The sequence below is a fragment of the Ahaetulla prasina genome, chromosome 3 (genome assembly GCF_028640845.1).
Source record: "Ahaetulla prasina isolate Xishuangbanna chromosome 3, ASM2864084v1, whole genome shotgun sequence".
Lineage (NCBI taxonomy): Eukaryota > Metazoa > Chordata > Lepidosauria > Squamata > Colubridae > Ahaetulla > Ahaetulla prasina.
Window position 1 is genome coordinate 137214427 of NC_080541.1, and position 13405 is coordinate 137227831.

The 13405-nt window shown below is 35.2% G+C and overlaps 1 protein-coding gene across 2 annotated transcripts in view; it reads right to left on the bottom strand.

Moving 5' to 3' along the window:
• Positions 1–285: 285 nt before the first annotated feature.
• STXBP3 (syntaxin binding protein 3) overlaps positions 286–13405 on the bottom strand; it is a 34728-nt gene continuing 21608 nt past the window's right edge. Inside the window, exons 10-19 of one of the 2 annotated variants that reach the window (XM_058176558.1) lie at positions 9448–9552; positions 8803–8860; positions 8194–8259; positions 6603–6683; positions 4936–5074; positions 3416–3522; positions 2641–2736; positions 1770–1855; positions 1536–1684; positions 286–1146 (exon numbers count right to left, since the gene is read on the bottom strand). In XM_058176558.1, the coding sequence (XP_058032541.1) occupies positions 1049–1146; positions 1536–1684; positions 1770–1855; positions 2641–2736; positions 3416–3522; positions 4936–5074; positions 6603–6683; positions 8194–8259; positions 8803–8860; positions 9448–9552 (985 nt within the window). In that variant the 3' untranslated portion in view covers positions 286–1048. The remainder of the gene's footprint in view (positions 1147–1535; positions 1685–1769; positions 1856–2640; positions 2737–3415; positions 3523–4935; positions 5075–6602; positions 6684–8193; positions 8260–8802; positions 8861–9447; positions 9553–13405) is intronic. The other variant, XM_058176559.1, reaches the window with a different exon arrangement.

Genomic DNA, 13405 nt, shown 5'->3' on the forward strand with positions numbered 1-13405 from the left:
CTAGTGAAGGATAGTGTCATTTAAATAAACAATCATGCTTTTTTTATTTTAATCCAATTTGTATATATTTGAGCATCTTTAAACTCCCAATTACCCCTGTATAACTCTTCACCTTCTGCTTTTCCTGCTCCAATCAATACTGAATGCTGTTTGAAAGACTCCAGGCAATTTTCCAAGAAAAGAGGAGGGGAGGGAAATAACCAATTGGTCTATACTGAAGTTTTTAAAGATTCTCTAGAAACACAAGACAACACATTCTCCAATGTTCTTTAATTATGGTAAAGTGTTTATTACATACCTGAATTTTATCCAAATACCAAAAAAGATCCATGCAATCCCAGATGCATTTATTTTATAATTTATATCAAATGTCTCAGAAAAGAAGTTAACTTTATATCTGTAGTTTACTGCAAATTGTTTTCAGTGAAATTGAAGTTGCATAGAATTTTGTAGCTCTACATCTGTTAATTGTGAAATTGTGTTACACATTTACCAGTATATTTTAAATTTCTTCCATAGTTTAATTTAACAACATTTTGTAACCATATATTTAGAAACAGACATGTTTCCATAATAGAAAGTGTGCACATTATTATTGAAATTATTAGCATATGTACAAACATGTTTTCCAAGTCTTAATGTAATATATTGTAGTGATGAACCTTCTCTACAGTGAACATTTCACAATAAAAGGCCTGTTACTGTATAACGCAAACACAATATAAAACACAAGCTGTTGCATGCACTTCATTTTTACCATATTCCCATTCCGCACCACGATGAAAAGCAGCAATCTCAAATTATAAAAAAAATTCTAAATAACACTTATTTGTAAAATATATACACAGAATACAGCCCAGTTCAAACTGAGTGCTTTTAAATACCCACTAATTTCAAAAAGAAGTTGCAAAAATGGTTAAATGGTTTTCTTCCAGTGAAACCAGCGGACCTTAAAATGCTTATGTCCAGCTAGATTACATCCATAATATCTATAGCATGATTTTTTTATCCGTTAAGTTAAGCAGAAGTGAATGTTTCACTATGATTTCTACTCATCCTTCAAATACACATTATCCTTTGGTTTTGTTACAGTAAGTGCTTTTACGTCATCCAGAAGTCTTTTAGGTGTCACAGTGTGAGTGGATCCTGGTAAAAAAAAATGCATCCATGAACATTAATTTACCACATTCATCACTGATAGCAGACTAGATTAGGATTTTTCTAATGTGCAAAAGAAAAACAAAAAAATGAAAAACTTGATATAGTTCCATTGGAGAATAAGGACAAGCAATTGCAGAGGCATTCATAGCAATTTTTTAAATAGATGTTTATATTGTGTCTTTATTATACTTATAAGTATATGTTTATAAATAATTCGAGGCAACAAATTTACCTAATACTACTACTACTATTTTCTCAACAACAACAACAACCCTGTAAGGTAAGTTGAGCTGAGAGTGATTGGCCCAAAGTCACGGAGCAGCTTTCATGCCAAACACGGGACTAGAACTCAAGAGTCTTAAAAGAAGGCTTACCAATAATAACTTCACAAGACTTGTATGCCTGAGAAACTTCATAAGCACAACGTGTCTCTGAATATGTAATGCCTCCAATGATAAACACAATCAGCTTTGCACCACCCTTACGTTCATCCAAGTAACTAGTTTTGGGTTTATGACGAGCACTGTAAAGGGAAGTACACAGAAATGTTCAAACCAATTATCAAGAAAACAAGGAGCAATTGTGCCAAGTACATTTAAATTCCTAACCTCACTGCTCCTGAACCATTCCAGGGTGCCGGGCACTGGGAACAATAAGGCCACTCTTTTGAATCTAATTTATTTTCTATAGCATCCTAGAAAACAAAGAAATATGACCCTGTTATACGATTCAAAGATTTACATTACCTGTAACCAGCAACGAGACTTAAAGCTTGTATACATTCTTAGATTAATAGGGAATACATTAACTAAAGATTGGAACAGAACTTGCCATTTATGAATCACTTTCTCAATGAAAAGACATTTCATAGTTACCAGTAATTTATGTTCAACATTCCAAATATTTATCACTTCATGTCTCCAAATACTTATCACTTCATGTTCTTATTCCAAGACAAAGCATCTTGTTCATATAACCAAATAATTTTCTACTTCTACCCTGATATTAGGTGGAAGACAGAGCTTTTAGGTATGTAGTCAGTTTAAGGAATTAAAAATGCTGTATATTTCCAGCAATATTTGTTAGTGTTCAGTGTGTGCATGTGTGTTTGTATGTGTATAGCTTTCTATTAAATCTTTGAAGAAAAGCACTTCTTTTTCAGTATTTTAAATATTTAAATATATTCTGGGACTTTTAAACTATTTGGCTTCTTGAAAGTACTTTACGCATGTTACTCAAATGCTAAGAACTGGGGGGGGAAAGTGTGTGTTTGTGTGAATGTCCAAATATGCCATTAGTTAAGTTTTGTTAAAGAGAAATGGACATTTGTAGTCTTTCATATTCCGCAGAATAACATTTTTCTGTAACCCAAGGATTCAGCATGGCTAAAAGTGAGGAATTGTTCCATTAAATATACACATAAACAGTCACATGCTCTCTTTAAAATTTCTGCTTAAGCACTCTTCATTAAAAATTTACCTCCATGATATCTTTAACAATGGGTGTCCATCTAGAAAGCTGAAATGTTCCTTCTGAAGAGCGATTCCTTCTTGTTGGTCTTCGTTGCGTTGCAGACTAAAAAGTCAAATGTTTATTATCATCTAAGAAATCAGATATTCAAACAAAATCCACAATAGGTACTCCTCCTAAGTTGCAATTTAGCTAATTGTTTGCTTTGTTCTTCATAAATCTAAATTATCTACCATAGCCTGAGATTCCACTAAACATTTCTCTTTTAATGTTCCATTCCATTCAATAAGAAAATATGTACACTCCAGCTTCAGAGTTCAAAAGTTTGGGCACAATGTAGTAATATGAGACAGGTATAGTTGTAGGTTCAGCTTTCCTATCAGTTATGAATTCATTGGTTGCCCTCAGATAAGCATTACATCTGAGGTTTATCTCCATAGCCACTTTAACTTGAGATAATTATGCAAACTTTTTATTAGGTTATTGAGACCATCTATATAAAACTTTTTGGAATGCTTTCTTATATTATAAATTCAATATGATCAACAAATTTTTATGCTATTAATCAACATTCCGGGGGGGAAATCTCTCACTGTTTCAAGCTTTCACTGTCGTTAATTTTCATAAATTGTTCTAATTATGACTGCTGACAGAAGAATTTGGAAAATTAAGTCAGAAGAGAAAAAATTGCAAGAATGAGAAACTGAAACTAGTGTGCTATATGAGAATCTTGAAAATAAGTAAAGTAAGAGAGTTTTCAGGAAAAAACAGTTGTATTCCTTACTGTAGTGAGGACAGGCACACCAAGGTACTTCCAATTATTTATCATGTTGCTGTCATTTTCTATCTGTACATTTTGGATCAACTTGTCCAAATTTTCTTGGGTAGTTCCTTTTTGATAAATGTGACATTTTGAATTAGTAATCAACAATTGTGTAAAATAAATTGCAAGTTGTGTTAAGCTATCAGTGAAAACTTTATATGCCATAGGAACTTATACCATGCTGAACGTTTCTCTCATGCCAGTGTTTATCACCTGTTCCTAGTTATACTACTCACAACATAATAATTTTGATTTTGATGACTTTAACAGAGGATCATTTACCGTATTTTTCGGACTATAACATGCTGCGGACTATAAGATGCACTTAGCTTTTGGGGAGAAAAACAAGAAAAAAAAAATCTGCCTCTGCCTCCCAGCAATTTGCCTCCTTGCAGCAAACAGCAAACAGCCTGGTCAGCTTCAGCACAGCCTGATTTAGCACCAGCAGCTGATTAGCAGTTGGATCTGCCTCCTGGAATATCGCTGTTCCAGGCTATGGGCATTGCCACTGCCACCTCCGCCGCCACTTGTGGCTGCCTCTGTGCATCCCATTTTCGGCCCATTACTGGCGGGGATAGGCGGCGATGGGCGGTGGCGATTCCTGCACCCTGGAACAGATGATAGGTGTTCCAGGGTGATAGATAGGAGACAGATCCAACCGCCAATCAGCTGCTTCTGCTAAATCAGGCTGTGCTGAAGCTGACCAGGCTGTTTGCTGTTTGCTGTGAGGAAAATAGCTGGGAGGCAGAGGCCAAAGGGTGGGGACTGGCAGGTGGGTGAGGCTTCAGCAACATTCACTGTATAAAACGCAGACATTTCCACCCACTTTTTTTTTGGGGGGGGGTGCATCTTGTCACCAAAGAATATGGTAAATAGCATTTCTCACGATTTCTCCTCGCTCTCCGAGTACCTTTTGCCGTTGTGATTTGGAACATTTTGGACTAGGAAATGGTAGCCTAAATGAGGAAGGGAAGAATTGCACCCAAAATGGTGCTGAAGTCCTTTTTCTAGATAAGCTCAATGAATCTTATAGAATTGCTTTCTGGAGAAAAACAGGATGGGAAACTTATTTTCCTGTGTATTTCTTTATTTCAGAGAATAGTGCAATCTCATGCTTTCCTGGCAATCTCACCAAATTAAAAAGCATATATTGCTAAATCAATTTCTGTTAAGACTGCAATTAAATCAAATTATCCTAGGATTCAAAAAATGATGTGGCCTGCAGAAGCACCATCTAGCACAGCCATGTTTTAATTTTTATGCATTCAAAACATTTTCTCTCAATAACCCAGTTCTACAACAAGCAATGTACAATTAGCAATCATCTTAAGAGGTCCTGACACTAGAAAATAGTAACCATAGCTTTCAGAGGATTTATATGATAAATGTAATGCTTCACCACATCCATATTTTTATCATATATTTTCAATATCAAATTATAAACTGAAGTGGTTCTGAACTGTGTATGAAGCAAACCTTACCATTTGTGCTGAAGATATAGAGAAGAATAGCTCTTATTTTATCGTAGCTATCATGGCTTTTATTAAGCAGTACTGGAAGGAGAACCCGCATTGAGTCTTTCACTTTCTGTCCCTCAGCATCTGTTCCAAGAGCCAAATCCTAAATTACAAACAAGAAAATACAGCAATAATTTTAGCATAATCGTCACTGTAATGTTTTCACTTTAATGGTTTTTAAGCCTTTATTTCAGCTACAGAATTTTGAGGAGTTTCTTGTCACATTTGAACTTTTGGTGAAAGTTCTATTTCCCACACATAACTATTACTGGATTATTTTGCTAAAGTAGGTTCCAAAAATTCTGAAAATATCAGAAGCAAATAGAACAGAACTGCACTGAAACAAGTGTTAGTCAATCTTGAAGTACATTATAAGAAATGAATTCACTTTATCTATTTTATAAATAAATCAAACCATTATGTTGCTTGTTCTCTTCCTACCCTTAATAGGTAGGAAGTGAAATTGCCAAATGAATTGGCAATTTCATTTCCAAAAGTTTAGGATCTGATACAATTAAGGCCCTTCCAATTATCCATGAGCTAAAAGACTGCAACAACATTTTTATCCTAGAAAAGAGTGCACTGCTCAAGTCACATCAACATTCATATATGTTACGTGCTATTTCATCTTAAGGTAAACTATGAAGGAAAATTGAGGGTTAAACCCCAAACCATTCAGAAGTATCTGAGCCCCATCTCCAACATTATTCAGTTCTCCAGGCATGATGGAACAATCTTCCCATGTTTTGCTAGACAAAACAGAAAACCAGCACTTCCTATTGTACTTCATCCTATGTAGACTGTTTTAAAAAAAGTAGAGCTCCCCTTTATAATATTATCAGTTTAGCGGTATCACGCTGTGAGGTAGATGGGCAGTTTTAAAATTAGATAGATGGAAAGTGTCAAGACTGCCATCCTTCTATACCAGTCGTACTTCGCCAGATGCCAGTATGCCATAGATTGGGGGGGAGGGAGCTGTGGGGAGGAAGAGGGTGGAGACTGGGATGAGGGAAATCGAAATTACTCTTGGTGCCTTCCCATGGGAGCTGCTGAGTATTCTAAGGTCATGGATTATAATGCAACATCAACTAGCCCACCAAACCAGGGACTGTTACCAAAACAATTTGTTTGAATGTAATTGGACAATTTGAGATAACCATGGGGAAGGTGGGGAAAAAGAAAAAGTTACGTATTTATGTATTTATTTATTTATTTATTATTTATTTATTTATTTTATTCAATTTTTATACCGCCCTTCTCCCGAAGGACTCAGGGCGGTGTACAGCCAAGTAAAAAATCACAGTATCAATATTAAAAGAAATTAAAACAAACATATTATAAAGTGGCCAAATTTAAAACGAATTAAAATATTAAAATATAAATAACCCAATAAAATTTTAACCCAATAAACCCCTTAGAGCTTTGAGGCACGAAACTTCAGATCTGACTTTGCTACTGTGTAACCACTTGGCTTTAGTCAAGTGTCCTTTGGTTAATAACGTATCCAAGTCTTTCTTTTTTAACTGACCAAGTCAGGATAGCTAATGGATGGATGAATGGATAAAAAAATAAATTTAGGGTAGGATTTGTTTAGTCTAAAAAACCCTGGACATTTGAATGCTTTCACATACCTGTTCCACTTTGCACAGCTTTTCTATATTACTCTTAAATTTATTCATGCAATCTTCAGCTATGTTAAGGTGCACAACTTGCTGCAAAACAGAAAGGGGAAAAGCTATTTTTTTCTGGAATTATGCTAAATTATGTTTATAATTCAAGAATCATTGACAAACACTTGTATTTCCTAAAACTGATATGATAGTATTTGGATTTAAGTAAAAAGCAGTTACATTATTCTAGGCAGAAACTGTTGTAAGTATAATGAACAAGACTTACACTATAGTCAAGCCTTTTTTTTTATTTCTGAGACTATAGTTGTAATAGTCAGGAAGAAAATAAAGTCTACTGAATTTAGAAGGATATATTTCTAATAAAGACATGCTTAGGATTATGATGACGTAATGTAAATTATTGATTTTTGAAAATGAAATTTAGAATATTGTTAATAGAAATTCATGAAGATTAATATAAACAACTGCAGCAAATTAAAAAGTTCAGTGTCACAAAATTTTAAGCATTAAATACATGAAACTCATCAAGTTATACAATCCTCGAGGTTTGCAGAGGCATTTAAATGACTAAAATCAAGACTAAATGAACTGTGATCTGCTCCAACAATAAACATTTAAATATACCAAATCTTTTTAATTCAAATATAAAATTACCTAAAAATCATGGTTTTGATACGCAATAGATCAGGAGTGAAATGCTACCAGTTTGGCTGAACTGGTAGTGATGGTGGCGGGTGGTTCAGAGAACTGGTAGCGACGGTAGCGCAAGGCTCCATACCCACCTGTCCAGTCATTACTTCCTGGTTAAAACCTGTTTTTTATTCTCTGCGCATGTGCAGAAGGGTTTGCGCATGTGCAGAGGGTCCGTGTGTGCACGTGACGCATGTGCACTTCCAAACCGGTAGGGAAGGTAAGTAGATTTCACCTCTGCAATAGATGGTGTACTAATGCAGATAGATCTATAGTCATGCTTTTATCTCAGCATAATTTGGGCAGAGTTTTAGGCGATTATCAGAATTTAAAAAGAAAGAAGTCAACATTTCCAATATGGTATGAATTACTGAAGCTCAATCATTCTGCTGTTAACTATATAAATGTTCTAACTGGCCAGCTCTGAAAACTGGTTTTCATCTTCTTCGCCTACTACTAAATTTCATCACTTCTACAAAATAGGCATATTAAATATGACAATTAGTATTGATGCATAAGAAACTCTGTTAGCTGCCAGTTTCGTTACTACAAATTTTGGTATTTATGTGTGGAGTGTGCTCTGGTTAACAAAAAACACTGGAAAACCTTACAGTGAATAAGGGATATATTCAAACCTGTTCACTGTTAATATAGCTAACAAGATTTTTATAATAAATTATCTTCATATAAATATCATTCTGGATAGAAATACTGAATCTAGATGTTTATAATATTTTGTATTTTTTTCTCTCAGAAGAATGTATACTTTCAAGTTTCAATCTCTTCCTTCACTTCCTCCCTCTGCCATTTTCTTTCTTTTTTTTCATTGATTTATTTTCTTTTTAACTATATTTTTTTAAAAAGTGATTTCTTCCAGTTTGTTATATAATTTTCTGCTTACCTTAGTAATCTGCTTGCGAAAGTAGGGCATCTTTTTCATAAGTTGGGCCAGATTATTTAATGATATCTGGGAAAAAAGCATTTGTAAAGTCAATTTAATATTTAACATTTCTTTTTGTCCTCTTAATTTTTTCATCCAAAGACCAGGAAATAACATTATCACAGAGTACAAGAAAATTAGTAAGGTTACTGTCTTGTAGTTAAAGTAACAATATTGTTGGAAAATGTTTTATGGACTTTAAGCCTACCACGGATTTTAATCATTTGTCAAAATGGTTAAGGGCATTTTATACATAATTATCAAAGTAATTGTAAATTGGACTATACAGAGAATTTTAATATAAAGAAAGGAACAAGACAAGGATGTCCACTATCGCCTTTACTATTTATATTGACTTTGGATGTCTTGAACAGGAACATTAGACAAGATCCAGAAATTAAAGGAATGGAGATAAGAGAGGAAAGATAGAAATTGCAAGCATTTGCAGATGATTTGGTATTTATTGTAGAAGAACTACTGAAGGCCATTCCTAAACTATTAAAAAAGATAGAAGAGTTTGGAGAGGTAGCAGGATTGAAAATAAATAGAGAGAAACATAAAAAATCTTACTTTGCCTTCTGTTGCTTTCCTTTTTGAAGAAACTTCTTTCATAAGTTTTGGTATTTCTCTGAAAGTTTAAAAGAAATCATATTAAATATACATAGATCAGTTGTCTACAGTGTTATTTGCTTAATGACAAGCATTATTTTAGACTAGCTTTTCTTGACCTTTTTATCCAGGAGAAACTTCTGAATAATTTTCAGATCTCAGGGAACTCTGGAAGCTGAGATGTGGCATGTAAAAGACTCCCACTAGTTCAGAAAATGTTTACTTTTTTTTGTGAGCACTGGTTTAGAAAATGTTTATTTTTTTCCCATCATGATCTTTCATAGAACCTGTAGTGCTTTCTCATGGAACTCTACAATTCAGAAGAACCCCAGTCGAAAAAAAATCTGTTTCAGACAAATATACATTTATGTATGTAACCAGGTTGGTAGAAAAATATTTTTTAGTTTGACCAAAATAACAAAATGAGTAAGACAGGTTATTTCACCATCAAATAACTTTGTGAGGTGCTTATATTTTAATATATCTACAGAATACTGTGGGTTCCCAACTCCTGGTAAAAAGTGCATGTGCATACACACAATTAAGCTTTATGTAACTTTTATTCCATAACTGTGCTTACAATGTTTTTAACAAAGTGACACTTACTCCAAAACATCTGCAATATGTTTGTGCCTGATTTTTATCCAAAGATCATCATCTTCCTCTAGAATGGCTTCCCTTTCTTTCCCACTTGCACCTTCAGTCTTATACCTATGTTTAAAAAGCAGTTTATTAATTTTAATTTATGAAGCTAAACATACAAAATATTTTTAGCACAGATATTTCATAATTATGGAAAAGCAATATTGAAGAGCTCTTATTTTGAATACATATCTGATGATGTATTCAATCTGATGAAAAAACAAACTGCAGTTTTCATGAAGCGCTGCAGTTTTAAGCATTGCCTAAGTCCCTAAGTAAACGTGGAGGTAACATCCCATATGGAAAGTTTATGCTGAAAGTATAATTATATTAAGTTGCAACAACACATATAAAATAGCGTGAACTGAAATGCAACACAGATTCCCTAAACCCAATTATAAATTTATTTAGAATGCCCAGCTTCTCTTTTAATACACTGAATTTGACTCTACTCAGTTCTTTAATATCCTGTTGTGCACAGAATATTCTATTTTACATAAATAAATAATCCAAATATTAACTTCACATGCAATCACAGCAGACTCTGATAGAGTAGCTATTTAATTTACATTTATTTATAACTATCATGCTTAGCGTTACATTTCCAATTATTAAGCAGATTATTAAAGACTGAAGGAATACTACAGAGCGTACTAAAGTTATGCCACGAAACACTTTATATGCATAGAAACTCACAGAAACTGATTCAACCAGAAAGCAGTAGAAATACAAGAGGGGAAAATGGAAAGTTAGTTTTAACAAAAGTTATCTCATGGCTATAATACTAAATAAAGTACTGATTACTCTTGAAGCATTTCCTCTAGTTTAATGCTATAGTTGCTCACTAATTGCTTTATTGCTATAGCTGCTCACTAATCACTTGTTTATATTGGATATACAGATATTAGGGCGTGGCAAATTCTTCAAGGTAATTCCTTATGAATGCACAGGATTATGTAGGAAGATTCTCTTTTCCCTGAGACGTGTAATTCCTTCTAAACAGTGGTGGGCTCCAAATTTTTTAACAACTGGGTCTCTGCCCTATTGACTGGCTGGGTGGGAGTGGCTGAGTGGGGTCATATGACTCAGTGGGCGTTGCCAATGTCACTATGTCACTTGTGTGGGTGGTACCTGTATGGGACAGGCAGGTTTGGGGAGGGAATCCAGGGGTCTTGGGAGGGCGGGGGGGCAGGAGGAAAATAAGATCCAACCTGTTTGTGTGTCTGTGTGCCTGTATGTGTGTGTGAGAGAGAGAGACTGCGTCAAGCTAGACTTGGAAAGCTGGCTGCAAGAGGAAAAGAAGCTGGGTAAGCTGGACCCAGATGTTTCCCGGGTCCCCTTGTCCCAGAAGCAGCAACCTTGTACTCTTCCCTTCTCTGCTAGCCCTCTTCTTCGCACAGGATCGCCCAGCAGCGGAGACAGAGAGGGAGAAGGGGGAAGCAGTGGCCACTAGCATTGAGTGCCACACAGAAACAGGAGCACACAGAAATGTTGCTCCCTGCTCCCTCTCGGTTGCTGGGTGATCCCACGCAAAGAAGGGGGCTAGCAGAGAGAGGGGAAAAGTGCAAGATTGCTGCTTCTGGAACAAGGGGATCCGGGACATGTCTGGGCTGGCTCACCCAGTTTCTCTTCCTCTGGCTGCCAGCTTTTTTTGGCCGTTTTCAGGTCGTTTTCAGGCAATTTTCAGGGCCAATTTTGGCCAGAAAAATGGCCTGAAAACACCCCAAAAATGGACGGGGCCAGCCGGTGATCCGATTGCTGGTTCTCCAAACTGCACAGAATTGGAACAACTGGTTCAGTTGAACCGGTCCAAACTGGCAGCAGCCCACCTCTGCTTCTAAAGCTACTCCTGGCTGTCCCTGCACATGGATGCATGTATTGTCACTTCATCAGCAGGCAGAAAGAACCCAGATCAAATAATGAATAGCTATGCAAATGTTGGGAGAAAGACATTGCTGTTTTACTAATTCAGAAAGAGGTGGTTCATAGCCCTCCCCTGAGTTCCTAAGATCTCTTTGGAAATATTTACATGAGCTCTACATACCAACAACTTACTCTTGGATTTCTGCAGTGAGATCTGAGTCCTGTTTAGGTATCATTTTAAAAACATATTTAAATGATTCTAAGCTGCCCTTAGGAACAAAAATGCTATCAATAAAATGCTATCATGTTTGGCTGTTCTAGGAAATAAATTAAAATACATGTGGAAGTTCTCAAGAAATCAAGTCTTTGCATTCTAGTACTTTACAGAGAGATTGAATTAGTACAGCAATTGCATAATGGCTTGTTGATCATTAATTTAAATTATGCAACAGAAGAAAATCTCTCACGAAATGTATTGCTTCTATTAAAAGTGACCTCTAGAACAATGTTCCATGATCTGTTGCCCTCTAAATACATTGTAATACATTTCTTTGAACTCTAGCCAAATCATGTTTGGTTTTTCTGAGAAATAAATTCAAATACATGTGGAAGTTCTCAAGAATAGAGAATCCAGGTTAGTTCAAAACACAAAGCAAGGCATTTCATAAAACATACAAATGTTCAGTTTTTCAGTTGTCTGTGGTAAATGTCATTCCGGTGAAATCAGCAGACAGTATTCCCAAGAAATACTTTATAGACTATTTTTTGCCTAAAATGAAAATATGCACAAAGTACATAGAGCAACGTGTTGCTGGGATGCATTAGAAATTAAGATACTGAAATGTTGTAGTCTAATCATATGCTATATACATCTTTACTCAAAAATAAATCCTGCCATGCTTTCTAAATATTAATCACTAGCAGCTACTTTTAAAGATTATAGGCTAAATCATTCTTTTCACAATTACGATAAATCAATAGATGATTATATGGTGGTGAGAAAGTCAACCCTTTAAAAAGTATCTACAATTAGATTACAACGTAATGGTAATACTGTGACCTACAATGTGATCTGAGTTTTGTTTAATTTCAGTAGATGAGATCCTGCTTAAAAAAATAAACAACACAAAATAGTGTACTTTATTGGACATATTAAGACATATTAACTATATTTGTTGGAAAAAATCTGTGAAAGTTTGTAGAAATTTGTAGAAAGAAAAACTTCCAGCACCTGATCAATCCCACACATTGTCTTGGAAGCAGCTTGGCATACTCCTACAGAACTGCTGCAACTAATTTATATTTGGGAGTTGTCTGGCATGAACTATATGCTTTAGGTCATGCTACAACATTTCAACAGAATTAAGACCAGAACTTTTTCTTAGCCATTCCAAAGAAAAACAAAACTACCTCTGCTTTAGCCATTTTTCCAGTTTGATCATTGTCACATATTGTCACACATGATACACCTTCATTTAAATTTCTGCTTCTGGATGGATAACCTAACATTGCTCTGTAGCATTTGCTGGTATGATACAGAATACACTGTATTCTCAATGATTAGGAGCCATCTAGATTCTAAGCCTGCAAAACAGCCTCAAACCATGATATTCCCATTACCATGCTTCATGTTCTTGGTGAAGTTATTTTGTTAGAATACAATGCCTTGTGGTTTTTCCCCCCAAACATAACATTCACTTTAAAGGCCAAAATTCCACTTTGTCTCATCTGCCCATAAAATATAGCCCGCTGGATCATCTGCATGGTTTTTGGCAAACTTGAGATGGGTAACAATGGACTTTTAGAGAACAATGTTTTTCCTCTTTGGTATCTTTCTTGGGATACCGCTCTTGTTTTAGTGTTTTCCATATGACTCAAACTACCTTAGTTAGATGCTCAGATTGTGGCAGATTGTGCTAAAGAGTTCACACAATATTCTCTCACCATGAAGGCAGAAAATTTTCTGTTGCCTCCAGTGCAGAACCTACCATATGTTTGTGACTCTTTAAATGAGAAAATTGCTAAGTTTCCATGGGACTGGGGATTTTGTAACCATAAG